The 20,447-nt window shown below is 41.8% G+C and overlaps 1 protein-coding gene across 6 annotated transcripts in view; it reads right to left on the bottom strand.

The window, feature by feature from the left end:
• Nucleotides 1-390: 390 nt before the first annotated feature.
• Nucleotides 391-20,447, bottom strand: part of ULK4 (unc-51 like kinase 4) — a 237,515-nt gene continuing 217,458 nt past the window's right edge. For all 6 annotated transcript variants that reach the window (XM_064506435.1, XM_064506438.1, XM_064506437.1 and 3 more), the window contains 2 exons: nucleotides 4,523-4,611; nucleotides 391-1,498 (listed from right to left, as the gene is read on the bottom strand). In XM_064506435.1, the coding sequence (XP_064362505.1) occupies nucleotides 1,414-1,498; nucleotides 4,523-4,611 (174 nt within the window). In that variant the 3' untranslated portion in view covers nucleotides 391-1,413. The remainder of the gene's footprint in view (nucleotides 1,499-4,522; nucleotides 4,612-20,447) is intronic.

Raw genomic sequence — 20,447 nt, forward strand, 5'->3', positions numbered from 1 at the left:
TTCCATCTCAATTTGCAGCACTCACAAGGGCTCTCAGCAGTGAAAGATCAGGGCTTGGGGTCATAACCCAAGGTGATGAGACCTGAATGAATTTGCAAAAGTGGCAATCTGCCTGCACCTGTTGAGCAGTGTGTCCTTCTGCTTGTGGAGCAAAGTTGGTGCAACTACAAGCAGAGGCAAGTCTCCTCAATTCAGCAGCCCTGCTTCATTTCTCTTGGTCATGCTTGCACTAGAGGACCATTACTATAAAATACTACCAAATAAAAGCCACCCTGCAATGCTTGCAGTAGTCTTTTTCCTATATCTAATAACTCTAGCTGTAATTCCACCTGTTAAGCTATGAAAAAGTATATGACACTTAACACAGTGTAAGAAAACACCAGTAAAAAGTACAAACTAAAGTCATTTTATTTGCCTTGTGTTGTTTGCTTGCCTGATCATCAGTCAGAGAACTGCTCTCTCCAAAATTAAGCTTATAATGGCAACTTTCAATAAGGTAACTGCCTTAGGTGTGGCAATAACATAGCTGCTACTTTGAAAGATAAACTTCACCAAGAAAGCGAGAAGCACCAGACTTACCTGATCTTAATTCTCCCAGGGAATGGAGAGAAAAGTGATGTTACTGCTTTACACTGGCATCTGATAGTTCTAGAGGGCTCTTCTTAGATTATCAAATCTTTTATTGTGGATAAATGACAACAACAAAAAAAGTAGAATTAGCTCACCTGTTTTCAAAGAGGCTGGGCAGGCAGGCAGGCTGTCAGCTGAGAACAACACTGCTTCACCAGAGCAGCTCCAAGCCTTGCAGTACTAGGCAACAGAGGTACAAAGATTCTTGCAAAAGAACCCATGATATTAGGTAAAAACTTGCTCTAGCATGCTTACATGACACATCATACACAAATACTTAGCCTTTATGTGATCACAAGGTTGATTCTGGTTGTATGAGATGAAGTAAATTTTATTTTTGGTTGAAAGGTATTATCTAGAACTAGCCCTAGGCATGAATGAGATGACCCCTTAAGAAGAACAGTTCTGGCAGTCACCTGATGTAAAAAAAAAGAAATCCTGACAGCTTAAAATAATGAAACACGTTTTGCTCATCTTGTGAAATAACTGTACTGTTATATTTATTTAATTTACACTTTCCAAATGCTGAATGTCAAATAAATACTTGAAATACATCACATAATGTCAATAGGTACAAGAGCAAGGATTCACCCTGACCAAAAAAGAAGGGGGGGGGGGGGCAGTTTTCCTTCCTTTCAAAGTCATGCATATGCTCATCCACAGAGAAAACTCAGCTAGCTGGCTAAATTAGGTCTGCCTGGCTCATTTGAAGCAGTTCATACAGGCCAGAAGTGCTGAGCAGCTGCACAACTTGTGCATGCCATCACCCTGGTCAAAAATGGTTCACTTGGTAGGCTTGAGCTTGTCACATCCCACTGTTTTCAGAATTTCAAATGCCAAGGAAGCAACAGCAACATCAGCATGGGAGCTGGGAATTTAAAAAAAAACACACAGTAACATCTATTAGTCTCAAGAGAAAACTTTCTGTTCAAAAAACAACAACAACAAAAAAAATCCTACATTTGTCTTTCTTATTCTATGCGGGAAAATTCTTAATAGCCATTGAACAACTTTACTAAAAATCCTGCTTTTCTGTTAAGCAGTGATAGGCCACCAGCAATTTTGTCTGTAGCAAACCTCATGTTAAAAAAAAAAAAAAGCAATCCTTTCAGTTCAAAGCCACAGTAACTGCTACCTTGCTCAATTGCCTTTGTAAAATAGAAAATACATTTTATTATGCCCATGCCCCCACATACACAATTTCAGCTTGACAGCAGAATGTTTTTGTTTTCACCCGTACAGCTCTCAATGCAGCACCGCTCAGCTTGTGGAGGCAGCGCCACACAGGGTTTTGCCCACCTTTTGCAAGGCGGATTGAATGCCCTACCACACACAGCTCTGCATGTTTTCAATTGAATGGTGTGATTCCCCCCTGCTTCGCTTCCTCTCCTATTTATTGCACATATTTTGCCTAATTTTTCTTGCTGGAAAACACATGCTTTTTTCCCAGCATTGGAACAGGGAAATTAACACAACACTGCCAGTCCACAGAAACAAGATGATTTTTATAGGCTGCTATGACTTGTCTTTAACTCATGCAAGTACACTAGCAGCCCAATTTGCAACTTCCTCTGCTTCTGCTAATGACAAATACCTACCGACATGCCACATTTTGGGGAACACAGAGCAAACCATGAAATCCAAATGATCAGTCTGTACTCTTTAAGCCAATTTCTTAATAAAGCAGCAGTTTAAATCAGAAACTGCAGTTATCTGAAACAAATTAATCTTGGCAACTGCCTTCACTGAAAAATAGATGACTAAGCTCCCACATTTTAAAGTCCAGGTTTGATTCCACATAGCTATGAAGCAGAATGGGTTATATGTTACTCTAAAAACTGTTCTGACTAGTTGAGAACATATAGCAGAGGAAGAGTTTGGCAATACACGGCTGCTACATGGCAGCAGGGAACACCTAAAGCAGTTTGCTGTCTGAGCAATGATGTCCCTCCAAAAGCACAGACTGCTTTGCTGGTACATGCCTTCAGCCACACAGGGAGACTAAAAGATTTGAAACCTGTCTGTGAAAAATGGGCAAAGCAAAAACATTCCTCAGTCACTTTAACCTAGTGATTATATGTGGGTGGAAGGTCCTGGAAGTTTAGACAACTCAGAGGGTGGCTGCGATCCAGGATCTCAGTTGTAGCCTTCTCTAAAGCTTTTCTGATTCTGCATGCACTTCAGAAAGGCTTCTCCATGGGGCTCACAGCACAGGTGAGAAGAGGGGGCCAAATTTACTAGGCAATAAGGAATATGCTAAGAAAGATGGCACACAAGAGAAGGGAAACTGGAGGATGGCAGCACATCTGTAACCTCCATAAACAAGAGCTCAATCCAGCTAAAGCTGATGAGCTCGCTGATCCCAGGCTTTTCCCGTGGCCCCATTGCCAATTCATCCACAACCAAATCTGTTACAGCCCAAAGATCCAGGTAGCCTCGTGGTTTCCTCAGCGGGCGAATAGGGACATACGTTCCCGGAGATAGGGAATCTCTGAGCCCTTTGGGGTTTCTATGTTGCTGCTGCAGTGCTGGAGCTCAGCACAGCAGAGGAACTTGGCTTACGCTAACGTAGCAAAACACTCATCATTGACTTCAGCTAGAATTTGGTGTGCTGAGCATATTGTGTGAAAATAAGAGAGAGGGCTGTTTATTTTGGGCTTTCTGTAGTAAGTGGGTTTTTTTGAGTACAGAAATGTGTAGATAACAGACAATTAGAGGAAGGCAGGAAAGACGATTTAAAGACAGCTACAGGATGGGTTGTCTAGTGCATCTGACACTGAAATGCCATGAAAGAGAGTGAGAACGAGTTCTAAAAGAGGAAAAACCCTTCTTTCCCCATTGTCATACCACTGTCATCTTCAGTGGTGGGGCTAATCTCGCCCTTAGGGAGAGCTGCTATTTTATTTTAGATAGATAATTTAATGTGTCATACAAAAAAGCTTGAGTCAGCTGCTGTGTGATGTGGGAGGGATGCAGATGGTTCACGCCAGGTTCTGGTAGTCCTCAGCAAGCATCTCCTTAGGCTCACCACGTCCTGACCATTTCCCCCTCTCGTTTGCCCACATCCCCTTTCCCTCTAATACAGCGCGCACCCTGCCCTAATGCTGAGGAGCCAATTTTCTCAAATGACTGGCCCATATAAAGCCCGCATTTGGCAGCGGAAAGAGCATTGAAAAGATCATTTAAGTGTTTCAACTTCTGCTACAATTTATCTGCGCATTTTATTTCAACCAGGAGTGAAATGTGGCCTAACAGCCTAGGGCAAAAGGGCAAAGCATTTATTTTGAGGGACAATTATTCATTTGTTCGTACATCCAAGGGCGATGAGATGAGGAAAACTCTAAGGGGGATGAGCTGAGGTTTGGCCAAGTTGCTGGGAGCAGCACCTCTGTTCTCACCAGGAACGCTGCGGCATTCCCCACAGTCTTATGCCCTCTCAGAAAAACAGCAGGCTCTTCAACGAAAGCAGTTCATGTCTTTGGCTGTGCATAGTCAGCTTTCAAATGCACAAAGCACAGTTACTTTAAAACGGGGCACAAACATTACATTTTGCAGCTGGCCCGCTATGCCAAGAAATGCTGACCAGAAGGTGCTTACAAAAAGGCAAACTGTCTGGAACTGAAAAAACCAGCCACACGTGGACGCACGCTGAGCCTGGCTGGGCAGCACGCGCTGGCGAGCCACAGCTGGCGATCAAAGCGCGCCGCAGCAGTGGCAACAGAAAAACGAGAAAGCTCTGAATGAGAGGAGTTTGGGGGAGAGCAGCGCGCGGGGGAGGGCCGGTGGCAGTAACACGAGAAGCTCGCACCGCACCCGAGGCGATTACAGGAGAAGGCCGTGTCAGACGAATGCGCGCAGCCCTGGAAGCTCCTGAGAGCCTGAGGGCACTCACCTGGCAGTTTGGGCCAGTCTCTCCAGAGCCTGGATAAGAGTGTCGCCACCATTCTTCACGCTCTCCCAGTGCTTTGCGTTTGAAGTTACCTGGAACAAAAAGAAAGAAAGTTATCAAAGGCTTTGCAAGAAATTCCAAGGTCATTTTTTTTGTGGGATAGGGGAGAGGGAAACAAGTTACAGCATTTGTTACAACTGTAAATGCAACGTGACAGTAATGAGACCCCAGAGAAAGCCCCTTTTACCAAACAGGGGTGAATTTTAGGCAGACTCTGTCTAAAATGGCTTGGTTTAATTAACAAGATTCACTCTTGTTCTGGGTCACTGTATGTGTGAAAATTCACACATGACAGCCTGCCAATCCTGACTCCGTATTTAGTACCAATGCAAATACGACACCCACTTATTCTGAGTTTCAGGGAGATCTCCGGGAGGCAGTCACTTTCATTTTGTCACTCGAGAGAAAAAACAACCAAGCCTCTAACAGCCTTCAGATCAGTACATGTGCGCTTTATCTAAAAGGACTCAGGTTAAAAATCACCACAACGCTAGCAACTGCATATTTGATTTTTTCTTGCCACTCCTCAGCCATTAGGGATCTTGCCTGATCAGAACGGTCATCTACCGACAGGGGAACGACTGGCCACAGCTGTGTGCCCTTTCATGCCGAGGGAGTTCTGGTTATAGCCCGTTTTGCCACAAGTGTTTTATCACGCTGATCTGCAATGACTGGTTTACTGATCCTCCAGCCTAAAGCAGTGTAACTGTAGAGCTACATGGGGCTGTGTGTTTCCTGACCCGTTCAGCGGGAAGGCCATGGTGCATATAATATGAAATCACCTGGCATCGCGGCACAGCTTACTGAAGGGGCTCCCAAATCTCGAAAAATTGCTGAAAAAAGATCTGCGTGTCAGTTCCTGTTTGTGAAGGTAAGTAAATCTTGGCCAAAAGGAAAGGGAAATGAGAAGACCAGCGCAGCTGATTATACTGATACTGAGGAGTTAATATTCGAAAGGACAACTCTCAATCCCAAAATCCGGCAAGCACTTTCAAGCTTTAAACATGCCACGGCTGGCCCCACTTACCATTGATCACACATCTGGGTGATACGCCTTTAAGTGTCCCTCTTAAATCACCAGAGGAGCTGTACTTAGAGCTGCCATCCCACCATGATTTAGCAGCAGCGACGCTACAACAGCGGTGTCACTACATCTCTAATCAGAACTTCCTACAGTTACATAATGACGGGGAACAGGGACCTGCCTGGAGTGAACAAAAATCTACCCTATGCCTCGGGAAAAAACCTGTGACCCCGCTACCCAAGCACAAATCATGGGTAAATCCTGATTACAGGTCATTGAGCCTTTTTACTCTCTTAAGGTTTCTATCTGAGCCCTTCAATTTTTATTTCCGTAATCCATTCTGCTTTAATTGTCATCCTGCAGGTACAGGAGACTTTTTGTAGTCACGGTTCTGCATTTTAGAACAGAGACGCACCGAGCCAGCCGTCGCAATAAAGCACTTTCCTCTCCAGCATCTGCAACGACAAAACATTGTTTTTGCTCCCTAAAGGGTACTCGTGCCCCTGTTAAACACTTCTCACAACTCCTGCAACTAAGCAGCCCCTGCCACATGCTTCCACTTGCCACACTTGTCCCCCATATCTCTCCCGCACACTTGGAGGGGTCACGGGGGTGGGCGGATCGTGTCATTAAGGACTGGATCATGCTCCATACAACTAAGAGGTCAAATAAAGGCTACACAGATATCCCTACTTCCAACACGTCCTGACTCCCAGGTGCTGGAATTTGTACAACCTTCATTTTCTTTTAAGAGATTGGCCTTTGTGCATAATACATAGACAGCAAATTCAAAATGTGCTCCACTGTAAAATCTTGTACAAAATAAATTTTTAATTCCAAAATGCTCTATTTCAATCAGTAACTTAATCCAGCTGAGCAACAGGATCTCACGGTAAGGTTGCCTATGCTGCCATATGCCTTGTCTCATTATTACGAATACTCTTCTGTGGACACAATACATTTGAATGAAAAGGATTAAAATGGTTTTATATGCACAGAAATCATAGCAGATAGAAACAAAAGGACCTATGGGATCATCTGCTCCCCCTCGGCAGCAGCCTCCCCATTCGACTTCCCTTCAGCAGCTAAGGTGGTACCACAGGGGGGGACAGGATGAGGCCTTTAACATCTTTAGCAGCCCGTAGATATTTTAAATTAAGTCAGCAATGCGGCAGGTTGAATGGGGGTGAGCTGCCAGTGCCCTGTAAGTAGCTTGAACGCACCTGCTTACCTTCCTGTCATTACTCTCCTGCTGTTACTGCTGTGACCATCAACATCTAATTGCCACTTTTCTATTAGACTGTGTGGTAAATCTTCTCGTTCACTGAATTATCAGAAGACCCCTCAAATAAGATGGATTAGATCCTGCTTCATGTAAAAGTCAGGAGAAAAATTGGCTGATCTCAGGGATCACTGTTCAATTTGAAGAACAAACATAAAATTTTACCTGTGTATTCTTTTCATAAAAATGTTCAATTTCTGTCTTTGTTTTGTTTTGCAAATGAAAATAATGATAATACAGAGAACCACCAATAATCCAGCTATTTGAAATGCATGTATTTTTCACTAATTTTATTATTTTTTTCTTCTACCCAACATCACTACAAGATTTATCCACGCCAGTTCTATTTTTAAGAGTTCACTTAGAATTTTAACAACTGGTTTAATGATCTCTTGTAATAAAGCTGATTTGTTAGGGCTGGCTACAACACATATTCAATGACATAATCAATAGCTATTCCTTTAATTAAAAATGTAATTAAATCTCAGTTTAGTTGTGCACTCATTGCAATTTAATAAGAATTTCAAAATGACTTTTCTTTATTAAGCTAATAACTATTCAGTAGCTTTCCTCTCTTCAATTCTATTAAACAAGGATGAGTCATAAAGAATACTGTAATTGATATGAAAAGATTGGTATTTCCTAAAATTTAGAATAGCTGCTCAGGTATTAGGGTGCTGCTGAAGGGGAGTGCTGGAAAAGATACAACATGAAACACCCACTGGAAGAACATCTTTGCTCATAAATGAGGGAGGCTTGGATTCTTGGTGTAAGCAGGGGTGATTTTTTAAATTCAATTTTCAAGAAATGGCAAAAGCTAGAATTAGCCATACATGGAAATCTAAGGGACAATCTCTTTTCTTAATGCCTTTGGTTTCATAATACTGAACTACTTTCACTGATTAGTTGTAACTACCATTCTGTATTTTATGACTGAGTTAAATGTCCTAAGAAGTAAACTACTCTCTCATCATTTTGAAGAAGAAGAAATTCTCCTGCTTTGTTGGGGTTTCAGTTGAACTCTAAGCTCAACATGTGTGTGGTCAATTGTACTGAAATTGGGAAATAATACATTTATCAGATAAAATAAGGAACTTTTTAATTTGAAACAATTTTTTTTTTGGTTGAAGAAAGGCCTCAGGAGGATATTTAGCTGTACCATCAAATGTTTTCTTCTCAAATAAATAATTACTTGAGATGTTTACAATGTCCTCTCTCAACAGATTCATTTTTACAAGCTATCACTGCGTCTATGTACACAGATATAAGCAAGTCATTTCATAACTGTTTCTTCACACATACTTGGATTTTTTTTCTTCTACAAGCACTGCTCAATATTTTAACCCCATAAAGGGATGCTTTCTACTTTTTTCTCAAAATTGAATATAATTAAGCTAATTATCTTTGCAGAGTCAGCTAGCTTGAGTTCTCACTGAACTTTACCAGCACGGACTGAGAGCAGCCACACAAGTAAGCTTCTCTAATAAAAAAATAGGCAGCTAAGAGTTAAGCACGCTCCTACTGCACGATTTCAAATAATGTCTTCATAGTAAGTGCTGTCACCAGAGTTTAAAATGTGCATCTCGGACTTCTCCTTCCTGCCTCTGCCTTTGACTGGCTCAAGGGACTGTCAGGAGGACACAGAGCCTTTCATCCCTAAAGCTGCTTTTTCAAATTCAGTCTGGCTTGGTGGTGACTGAAAGTTGATGGCTATTCACAGCTGCTTAGTGTGACCATATTCCCATTTTTAAGAAACAAATGTCACAAAATACAGTGGTGTCAAAAACATCACTATAGCTGATGTGACAGCCCAGCAAAGAAGTCAATGGGTTAGTAACTTCAGAAATGCAACACAATGGCTGGGTTGGGGCAGAAACATTCCCAGTACTGCTGCCCATCTTGTGCCTATCCCAAGGCGTTTAATGGTACTTCTTCCTCCCAGGCTGGCAGCACTGAGCTATTTACAGGCACTGGATGCAGGCAGAAGCACTCAGCCTTCCTGCGTTACAGATGAGCACCGTAACCAAGAATACACTGCAAACAGGGACTTGCTCGGGTGAGCATCTGTGGGACATAAAACTGATGGGCCCACTGATCATGTTCAAACTTACTCAATATAAATATTTCTTTCAAAATAAATCCCTCTACTGGCGCGTGTGCGAAGCTGGTATATCAAATGGATCAGCGACTGTCATTCTTTCTGCAGGCCTGCACACTTCAGCTTACAAAGTAATGTAGTGCGATTAAGGGCCAGGCTCAGTAAAGGATTTGGAGCCTATAAAGCAGATGCTGCAAAGACTGTGTTTTAGGTGTCAGCCCCCGGAGAGCAATCCCGAGCGGAGTCCTAGATACCTGTGCAGTGCAGGGGGAGAGCTTAGTTTCAGAAGGACATGAAAACCTGCCCATTGAACAAGAAGCCATCTGAATTCCCATTCCCCTCTGGAGCCTAGACTGCTAAAACAGCAAATGAAAACAAATAGTCCAGATGGCAGAGACCAAAACTCCAAACCTCACCTTCTTTTCTCAGTGCCTCTCCCAGGCTGCAGGCTCACAGGCCCTCTTGCAGCCCCCCCCCCCCCCCCCCCACACACACACACACTTTTTGAGGCAAACGAACCGTGTATTTTTTGTAGCTGTGGCACAGTTTCCACAGGACGAGGAGAGGCAGGGAGGGTTAGATGGGTCCCATACAACTAGTGAAAAACACAAGGACTCTGCTGGGAGGCAAGAGGCAGTACAGCTCTCCAGATCACAGAAATTAAGCCTGATCTCCCATTTACCAGGGAAATGCCATCAGGCCAATGTTACACTGCTGGCAAGATTTTTTTAAAAAACAAAACAACCCCCAAAATCCCAAATATCTTCAATGGCCTTTTGTGAAGCATTTAATCTGGCATTTGTTAGACATGCTCTCGGCAAGTAGGTGGCATTGGACCTGTCAAAGGGCTTAGGTCTAAACAATTTACTAGTTATTTAGTGAAAAGTAATAGTAACCCTTGCCAGGCTATGCAACTACAGAGAAGAAACTCCCAAGGTCAGTGTGCGCTCGGAAACACTGCATGCTCACGAGGAGGGCCACAGGTTATTCTTGCTCCCTATAACGTATGAGAACCCATTCTGAAAGAATAAAAATATTTCTGACATTCACCCCATCACAGCATGCTTCCTTGCTACTCTTCTCTCTATAAACGGTTTCGTCGGAGAGAGACAGACACACAATAGGTGTGTGTGTGCAGGGGGGAGACAAATCAAGTTGGACAAGTTATATTTATGTTACTAATTGCCAGCTCATTTGAACAGGCCTGTGCAATGCTGCTGCACCATAAAAACAAGAAAGGAAAGTTACAAAAGCGTGAGTGATCCAGGTGTGCTTTGGCAGGCATGATTACAGTCATGTATTTCAGACACAATTACAAAGACTTTGTGGCCTTTAGATCCTGCAAATACATGTGAAAACAAGCAGGTATCTGTGACGATAAACCTACATCAGACAGCAAAGCTCTGATTTTAGAGTTCAGAAATCTTTCTTTCTTCTTTATGGATAAAATTCTTGCTTCACTGAAGTCAATAACAAACTCCTTTGACTTTGATAAGGGCAAGATTTCATTCTGTGTGCTTTGTTTCCTTTTAATTTGTATGTGCGTGCAGGTTTATTCCGAGTTCAAAGTAATTTCCTCTGGTAACTTGGAAACGAACCAGTGTCTAGCAGTCTGCAAGCCAGGCTGCCTCCAGGACTGCTCGCAGTGCGAGAAGCAATGGCTCCCACACACCACAGACTTGCTGCCTGACCGTGGACCCTGCTTGACACCTTGACACTATTCTCTGCCCTTCAACATATATATAGCACATAGAGGCGTATTCCACGGTTTTTGCAAAGCTATACAATTACCAACTCCAATGGGCATTGTCTAAGCGTAACAGAAGATTTGAACCCAGGTTAATCATTGAACTGAAGAGTGCTCTCCGTCTTGCTTGATTTCTTCATTTTGTTTTTATTGCCAACAGTGTTCTCAGCTCACTTTCAGGAAATACAAAATGTCTTTATAACCCAGAAATATCCATTATTGCAGTTTCTATCCTCTCTTAACTACTGAGTTTAAAATGTTTGACTTCACAGAACTGCGTAAGACAATCGCTTTTCATCCATTAGAGCCAGCTGTCCACAACCACCTTATTAGTGGAAGTAGGTTGCAGTCCTGTCTGGCAAAAGGTGTCTCAAAGCTGTTGTAGGCAGACTTCCATACAAGGTTGCCGGGCTGACAAGTCACACGTGCCCATAAGCAAACACAACATCAATATGACTTTAAAAATAAACACTTGCCACCCTGTTGCTGGTGATCTCATCTCCAAATACAAATTCATCTGTCATCTATGTGCCGCTGACTCCCCGAGGTACCACTTCAGGCTAGTTTCACTCTGTCCCAACAATAATCCCAGTTTGCCTTTTTCACCTCTCCTCAAGCATCAGCTTTAGTGAAACAGGGCCACATACGGAGTTTACGCACTCCTTGCAAGCCCCCTCCAATTCCTCTTCTCGCAGTCACCAGGCAGTGCCCTGTCCTCACCTTGCAGGACTGACGAGACCACCACTGCCCAGGTACACCTACTCTGATGGCCTCATATGATTTCCCCCTTACAGAAGGAAAGAGGAAATCCACTGGAATTTTTTTTATTACCACAGCAGGTGAAATTTAGGCTCAGACCATACATTTATGTTCTTCAGAAGCGACGATAGAAGCTGCTCTTATCTATGACAGAGGTTTCTAGTTGCCTTAGATCAAAAAAAGACTGAAAGCATTTATGAAAACATACTGTAAAACAAAAAAGACAAGTTCTCCGCATACCTAGAATTTCCCTGAAGCTCATCATTCTCTGGATCTGAGAAGGTTCTCAGATTTAAACATCTTCCACAGTCTCTTTTTCTTCATAGGCCTTTCTCCTAAAATAGCTTCTGACACGTAACCCCCAAACCCTCTTAAATGTTGACTCCTAGTGCTCTTTTACCAGTGCTGGCATCTTTTATGGTCCTAATAACTCAGCTTTTAAAAAGGATCCCTGAATTCCACCATCCACATGAAGTCACAAGATAGTCTGACTCCAAAATTCTTCTTTGGAGCTACATCCAGCTTTCATCAGTATGCTCCATGGACTGGGGATGGCCTTCTTTCCATGTACATAGTACCTGGTATAATTCAACCTGTATCTTTCCCTGGTATATTTGGTGCTATGACGATTCAAATAATTTGAAATATACATTTGTAAGAGTAAGAATCCTTATGACAGATAACTTGTCTTCTCACTATTGGGAAAAATAGTGACATCCATCACATTTTGGAAAGTGCTGACTTTTAAATGGCATTTACCTCACAGAAGTACGTATGCAACCAAGCAAGTACCAATTTCATAAATACTTATGTATGTAAGGACACAAACACTTGAGTAGCCATGCCTGTGATGCATGGGTGAACCATCCAGACCCCTAGGAACTGCAGAGCACTTAGAGTTTATCGAGGAATTCGGAGGCTTTATGCTTTAAAATTCAAAAAATAACACTTCCAACTTGGCATTGTCCCTTGTCTTGCTTTAAAATGCTACTCATGGAAATAAAATACTACTATGCCTTAATGAAGCCAGAGTTAGTTCAGAAGATGTTGTTAAAGTTTTCCTTATACAAATCTGTCAGTGCAATTTAAGTCTGATCTGCTATACAAAGCTCCTAGCTTCCCTTGAGAAGAACCTTTCTGTGACCTCAGAAGGTGTGGTGCATTTGCGACATTGATTGACTTTCACTGGGGATGAAGAAAAATTGGAAAGCTCATGCTAACATGGTTGTAACCTGGACTTGAACACAGGACTCCAACAACTAAAAGTCTGTAAAGCTTGACTTAATGTTTTAGATATACCAGGAATAGCAAGGATATGATGAGGTATATTGAGAACTAAAGCAGATTATGAAAAATACATACTTAAAGACTGAAAAGAGCAACAAAATCTTTTTAGAAAATCATTGTAGGCTATGATTTAAAACTAAATATTAAAGCATTAAACATTAGTTCATTTGTAGCCTCTGTAGAAATTACATGCAAACTTCCTGGTTTCTAGGGACAGATAAAATTTGGATATAACCCTCAAGGTTTTCCTTAAGTGCCAAACATGGATAGAGTCCTTCACATACTGAAAAGAAGACAAAACTTAAGTCTGAAGATTTTTTATTAGGGGAGAAAAACTTTACTATATTTGTGCTTTATGTAAAAAGCAACTAGATGTAAATGACTGAATGGGGATATAAGTCTCTAAAACATCAATTCTGAGGAAAATTACACTTTATGTAATGGCTCAATTTCCATAAAATTGTAAAAACTGTCATAAAAACAAATGGTCTCCCAAAATCTATGCTTGCTTATTGTCATGTGACAGATGGCTCTGAGTGCCTGGCAGAGAGCAAACAGCTAGCCAGCTGGTCCTCACTGACCTCTGAAAGAACCATTTTGGTCTATTCATTTTTTTTTTTTTAATGAGCCCAGTTGCATTTAGGTATCGTTACAGCAGCTAGTAAGCCATGCACGTGAAATTACAGAGAGGAGGTCAAAAGGAAGTAATAGTGATGAGTCCAACAAATGACACAGCTAGGCAATCTCAACAGTATTGCAGTATGTAAAATTACAGTGCACTGAAACACCAGATGAGCACGGCGATCCTTCTGTGCCCACAGAAACAATGAACTAGAATTCCATAACAAAAACAACAGTGATAGTCACTGGGAAGCACATTGGCCTTGAATTACGAATCAAATAAACAGGCAGCAGGTTTCAGAACTGCCAGTTTCACTGTACAACCAGAAGCAAAACATCTGTCCGTGTGAAGAGAGAGCATATTTCTCATTGCTGACCATGTCAGTACTGTTTTTTCGGTCAGCTTCCATATCTACTCGTAATCACAGCGGGTTCCCAGTACCCAAATACCATCACAGTGCCAATCCCTAGAGAGGTCTGGCAAAGTGGACACCTTCCAGACAAGGGGGAAAGACAGTTCCCCCTGGAACACCTGAGCCTACAGTATCAGAGCCACTGGAATAAAGACTATTCATTCTTGTTGCTTTCTGAAAAAAAATCAAGTCCCAGATCTGACTTTCTCCCCCCCTCACTGTAATTAAAGAGCAGCCATTACAGATTGACTGAATACTATAATGTCAGAGTAATTGTGAAAACAAGCATCAACAAAAATGGCCACCTGAATCTGCACTTAGCACAGACATATGTATTTCCAGACTTACACTACTTATTCCAAATAAACAGAGTATCTCATAAGATTTAATTTAGACTCAGCAGTGCAATAGGCTAGGTTGCGAGCAAGCTCTTTCACAGCTACTTCAGAGATCAGTCCTACTCGCTCCATCTCACACTGCAGAAAACCGTAACTCATCGGTACATTCATGTTTTGGTTTTTGTCAATATCTTCCTTTTCATTTTGTTATGCATGGACTCCACATGCTTTGTCCCATTTATGAGACCTGCTGTTATATCGAGCAATTAGTAATTTGATGATTTCATATCCATTTTCCCTTCCTCCCCTCAACTCACATACACACACTTGGCTGATTCTATCGCAGTTTCATCAGTGACTGATGGGAACAGATTCCTGAGTAGCTTTCCTATGCTTTTACCAAGTTATTAAGTCCCAGCTCCCAGCAGTCTCAGTATGAGAGAAAATCTTGCAGCTGTCCCCAAGATAATACTATTTTACTGTTCTTTATAATCATATTTCAAGATACAGATGAATGTAAACACTGCAGAGTTTCTTTGCTGCAACTGCAAAAACAAAAGGACTCGAAGACAAGGTTAGATGATTTACAGCAAAAACTTGCAAAGAGAAGATAAAATAGAAATCACCTTTTTCTCTCAGTACAGTACTGTACAGTCATCTTCATCCTTATCAGCTGCCATTTCCAACACATATGAAAAAGCAGCGAAAAGGATCAGGCTCTTCAACCTGGCAATCTTCTATCAAAAGTAAAAGAAAAGATACAAAAGCTGCAAGCCCAACGTGATGTCACTAACTAGCGACCTGAATGGCAATACACTGTATTACTGTTAATAAAAGTCAGGGAAGACCAAGGCTCATTTTCTTTAAGGATAAACTCAAGTAGCTGGTAACTCATCCCTGACTGTATAAAAAGGAGGGCAACACAGAAGAACTCTGCATATTTTATGGCAGATGGAACAAGGGAAAGTGTTTTCTGTACAGCTAGTGGGCATGGAAAGGACAATTTTTTCCTAATGCAACTGCCTCAGTAATCACTGAAGTGGGACAAGGCAAGGGCAAATACATCACAGTGTCAAGAAATGAATGTAGCAGCTACAAAATATCTACTTAAATTGTTCTTCCTCTCTGAGGAGAAGGCTGTGTCTGGCACTTTGTTACCACAGATACTCCAGTTTATCTTCTCTGGTGGGTAGTTGAAAAATTTATCTAAATTACAATCATGCAATTAAGTAAATAGTCAATCACAAGTACTTGAGTTAAAGTAGTTTAAGAAATTATCAAACACTAGCTAGAATGTCAAATCTATGTAGACGCACCCCCTAAATTGCAGCACTAACAGGGTTAGCTTAGACCACCACTGAGGGTGATTTCCCCTAACCCGTTCTATTCCATCTTGTAAAAGACTCAAGGGGCTCATGCAGTCATCTGTGTTGTCTCAGGTAAGGGAGCATTAACTTCAAACTGAGGGGGCAATAGCTCCTTCAGCTCCTTCACCTCGATGGTACCTTTACGGAAGTCCTTATTTTAAAAACATAGTAAACATTAAAACTCTGAGCAAAAATCACTGTCAACAGAGGAAAAAAACTTTTAATTCATTCTAATTTTTATAAAACATTTTAAAATCAAGACTAGTTATGCCATCCATTAGTTGTGTTGTCCAAGGACCTTGACAAACAGGTTCTCATGGATTTAGCTGCCATGGTTTAAAAACATCACTGCCCCAACTGCCTGCCCCATTTCATTGCAAGAGGTTGCTGTCCCCAAAGTAGAAATACCTGTTTATATCTCATTGGCCCTGGTCCACAACTTGTCCAATTAGTTTAAACAGCTGACAAAGGTGGGTCTGCATTAACAAGCTGAGCTACAACATGGTTCACATTCTGTTCTGCTGTCCCTCCTGCCGAGTGGGGACAGCCGAGAGGCAGGACAGTGAAGAGGAGGTGGCAGAGGACCAGGTAGGGCAGCATAGCCTCCCAAAGCCTTAACCGTGAGCTCACAAACTTGTCATTAAAAGGTGTAGATAAAGAGATGAAAAGACAAGCTGATAAAATTTCAGAGCAGAAATATGTCCACAATAAGGGTAGAGTCTGTTCTTCCACAAACACCAACTCTGATAAATTCCTAAAGAAAAAAATCCCTTTTCCTATAAAAGCTAAACAGTTTAATTTGGATAGGAGAGCATTCGCTGGAGGACAAACTGACTCTTCTTCTTTGTAACTCTGTAATACAGCATAGATTGACCTTTACATCCTCATTTTGATGCTTATCTTGAACAAACAGCCTAGAAGTTAATGTCTACAGAAAAAATATTAGAGAAGTGACTTTTCTGTAAAAGTGTGGGGTAAGTGCTAGTGAAAATTCTAATAAATATGAGCCCAGCTGTTGTGACTGAATGTTAACTGGCTGAGTAATGCATTGTTTATTTGGCATGAAATGCTTGCTGAGACAAGTTAAACTTCAATCTTGAATTATATGATTAAGTCTTTCAGGGACGAAATTATCCTTTGTGACTTATGTTATCTCAAAATATGTTATATTTGAACATCAGTAGAGAAACAAACATTTTCTTATTTTACACATGCATCGGCTTTTTGCTTTTATCCTGTGGGTGAATTTAGTGTTTAAGAAATTAATACTACTGACTAAATTTAATCATAATGAATGTAAGTGTTCCAGCAAACTTTGCCCACACAGATCGGGAAGTGAACCTTACACCTAGCTTACACCACTGCCACTGCTGCAGTCTTGGCTTCAGGTGAATAGACAATCATATCGAACTATGTACAAAACAACTACCAACAACACAGCTTTTGGTTATGATCTCATCAGGACGTGAACTGGATATTTTTTCCTCTCATTTTCTTTTTGACTATGAGAAATAAATTATAAGCTACTATTACAACTAGGTAATACTCACAATAAGAATGCTCAGGTTCCAAAAAAAGCATTTTGTAACTTAATAAAGCAGTTTGTTTTCTCTCACAGGCTTCAGGTTAAAACCTCTCAGGTATTTTTGCTGAGGTGTAGCTAATTACATCACTGTTTTGAATATGCTATTGCACAACTACCATGAACAAGGCGTGCCTTAAAATTAGATGTTTCGGCTCACGCTTAACCTGATTAGGTCAATGATTTAAATATTAACACAGCTATGGAAATGAAACCAGACAGATTCTTGGTTAAATAAAGTCATCATATACTCTTACATTGTCTTCCTGTAAAAACACAGGACTTACCATTTACAGACCCAGAATGAGCATCTGGAGGTCTGCCACAAGATACTGCCTTTTGGTCCTATAACCACAGTGGCTGTCAATTTTATAACTTTGTCCTTCAGGACAAAGTAACTGAGTCACAGTGCAAACTTAATCACGTCATGATACAAAGCCAATGCAATGATCTCATCACTGTTCCAGGAAAAGGAATGAACACAATTCCTATTTACTCTAGCAAATCTAGCTTTCAGCAAATACCTACAAAGGCCCTGACCACTTAATAGTGCAAGCAACATAAGTGGCAGCCTATTAAGGCTTAAGGAAAGTGAGATAGTGACACTGAGACTTTTAAGGAAAACCTTGGTGTTTTGTCTGATCATTTTTAAAAGGCAGTTTAAAGGAGTTCTGAAGTTTAACCAAATCTGTGATCCTTTTTGGTAAGGTTAAAGTACCTAGAAATCACCTTTATGACAGATTAAAAAAAATTTGTACAGTAAAGAAGAGATTTATTGCACTATTTCAACCATTCAACTCAATCTAAATTGGCTAGCAGCTTCATTTTGAAGCTCTTAATCTTTTTTTTTTAATACAGTATTTCGATTATTTTCTAGCATACTATCGGACATGTAGAAACAAAATCTAAAATGAATAAATCTGACTTAAAAGAATACCTGTTTGATCAAAGCCCCTAGCTCACCTGTTTTTGTTGTAGAGCTGACTAGCCGGAAAAGTCTTATCTTCTTGCACTTAAAACTGATTGCTTACAGTGATTTAAAGAATGATTGGGGTTATCATTCTAAAACAGCACCTAGGGGAACTGGGTGGATCAAGGGATTGCTAATGAGATATCAAGTCTTTCACATCTAAACTGTTAATTTAAATTCAATCCAAGACAAAGTTCCCCCATCTGACGGACATCTGATGATCTGCAAGAAATGAGGTGATGGTCTCACCTTCTCCTTTAGAAGACGCATGTTTTACGAGCGCTGAACTGCCAGCAAATTTGGCATTCTTAGCAGTGAAACCAAGAAATGAATTGACAATGAAACATGAATTAACTTTCATCCCTCCATACGGTAATGTAAGACAAGGCTTTGGCCTGCTGGAACAGCTTTAGATCACAGTTACTTTCTCCAGCCTACTTGGAATAAGGGTTTCAGCCCCTAAGACTCCTAGGGCAAGTTCAAATGAAACATCTTAGTAAGGTAAAATTTATTGTTCAAGTTCCAGAGTAGGCATATTGGGCTTTAATGATTTATAATCTATAGAAAGGCCAATGGTAGATACTGAGCGACTCAGACAACTGCTACGCTTTTCTGCAGGAGCCACCATTATCACGTGTCAGGCTCTCAGAACACAGGACTCTTTAGTCCTCCCTTTTACTCAGTAAAAGCAAATTAATAATTTCCAATCATTTATTTACTCAGTGAATTTAGATCCTAGTTTCACTCAGAAATTACAGTAAATATACCATTTTACTTATTAGTCACAGCTTTTTTGTTTGTGGGAACACATTTCACATATTTCGGTCTGTAAACTGTTTACAACTCCTATTACCATTATTTTTGATTTACTAACGGGATTTGTGATCGACTGTAGGACATATTACTGTTTTTCTTCCCTGACTACTAGACGAGGTCAGACTAAAAGTCTGCCTGCCAGGCCTAAAGCTGTTGGATCCTGGTATATGACACAGCTACCCATTTCAAATGGCCACCCTGCAAACCTCGCCCACAGCCAGCACGGGGAAATGGACTGGCCTTACCCGCGTATGAATCAGTGGGTTGGCACATGCTAACTGCAGCAGCAGGAGCAGAACCGGCTCCCCTCACTCAGCCGTCTTCCCTCTCCCCTTCCTCTTAAAAACTACCCCTTCCACTTCTTAACCTAAGATGCTTCTCCCCCTAGGAAACTTCCCCCAGCTCCAAGGCAATAATCACCAACCCACAGGAGGAGAGCCCCCCAGAGCTGCCAGAGCAAGGCCCAATCCAGTGCTGGTGGCAGCACATTTAATGGGGGAGGCTAGAGGAGTCCTTCGCTGTTTCTTACAAAGGATCTCTCTATGGAGTTCATTGCTCTACCAGGGAAGCCAACTTCTTCCTCTGCTGGGCCCCAGGACAAATCCAGAGAGACTGCCCCTTAGCCCAGGAAGAAGGAATTTGGGCCCTCTAAATAATGGAGGGTCTTGACTACCCACAGATGTCTCCTGTCCCTCCACGGCACCAGCAAACAAGCCCACTTGGGTGATAGGATGTCTCCCTGCTGCAGGCAGGCATGCCCTGCCAAATCCACCAAACACAAGAAGACAGGTTCCTTAGTGAGGGACTAAGATGTATGCCATAGAGTATGGAAGAGGCCACCTTGCAGGAAGAAATCATTTCTTCTCCTGCTGATCCTTTCTGACTCTCCTACCCTTGTACACTGCCTCCCAGACCCCACACGCCCCAAGCCCCACTCTGCTAGTCATCCCTCTGGAGACACCCACACGGAGCCTGGACACTAATCCCAGGGGACAAACATGGCAAGCACAATTCATGGCCGGGACTGGGGCTCTTTTGCATCATTAGAGGAGGTCACTGCTGCACCCACAGCCTCATGCCTCAACCCCTTCAAGCCAGTCTGTGTGTAGAGCCAGCCATAGGGAGAGATAACTGAGAGGATTAACACCACCACCATGACTCCTCTCACAAAGTCCCTAAGCAAGCCTTGGTTATGGTCCTCTCAGTTGGTAGAGTTTGCCTTGGCAGCCCTCCAGGCAAGAATCTTGGAGGGATTATCAGATTAGGGATTATCAGGGATTATCAGTACATGCATGATCAGAAAACACATGTACTTAGTCACCACCTTTTCAGACCTCAGGTCTGAACCCTGTCACCTCAGGAAAGGATGATCCCTTGCTTTCCCATCAGGTCTTAATCTGGATGCTGAGACAACATCACTACCTCTTCTCTTCCCTGCCTAAACCTCCTCTTACAGCTCCAGCTGCTCCCAGTCTCCATGCTGATGACTGACAGTCTATCCCACAAGGCTTGGCAAGTGCCAGAATGCACTGAATCCAGAGAAGAAAGGTGTACATAGAGAACC

Source organism: Dromaius novaehollandiae, chromosome 2, assembly GCF_036370855.1.
Source record: "Dromaius novaehollandiae isolate bDroNov1 chromosome 2, bDroNov1.hap1, whole genome shotgun sequence".
Lineage (NCBI taxonomy): Eukaryota > Metazoa > Chordata > Aves > Casuariiformes > Dromaiidae > Dromaius > Dromaius novaehollandiae.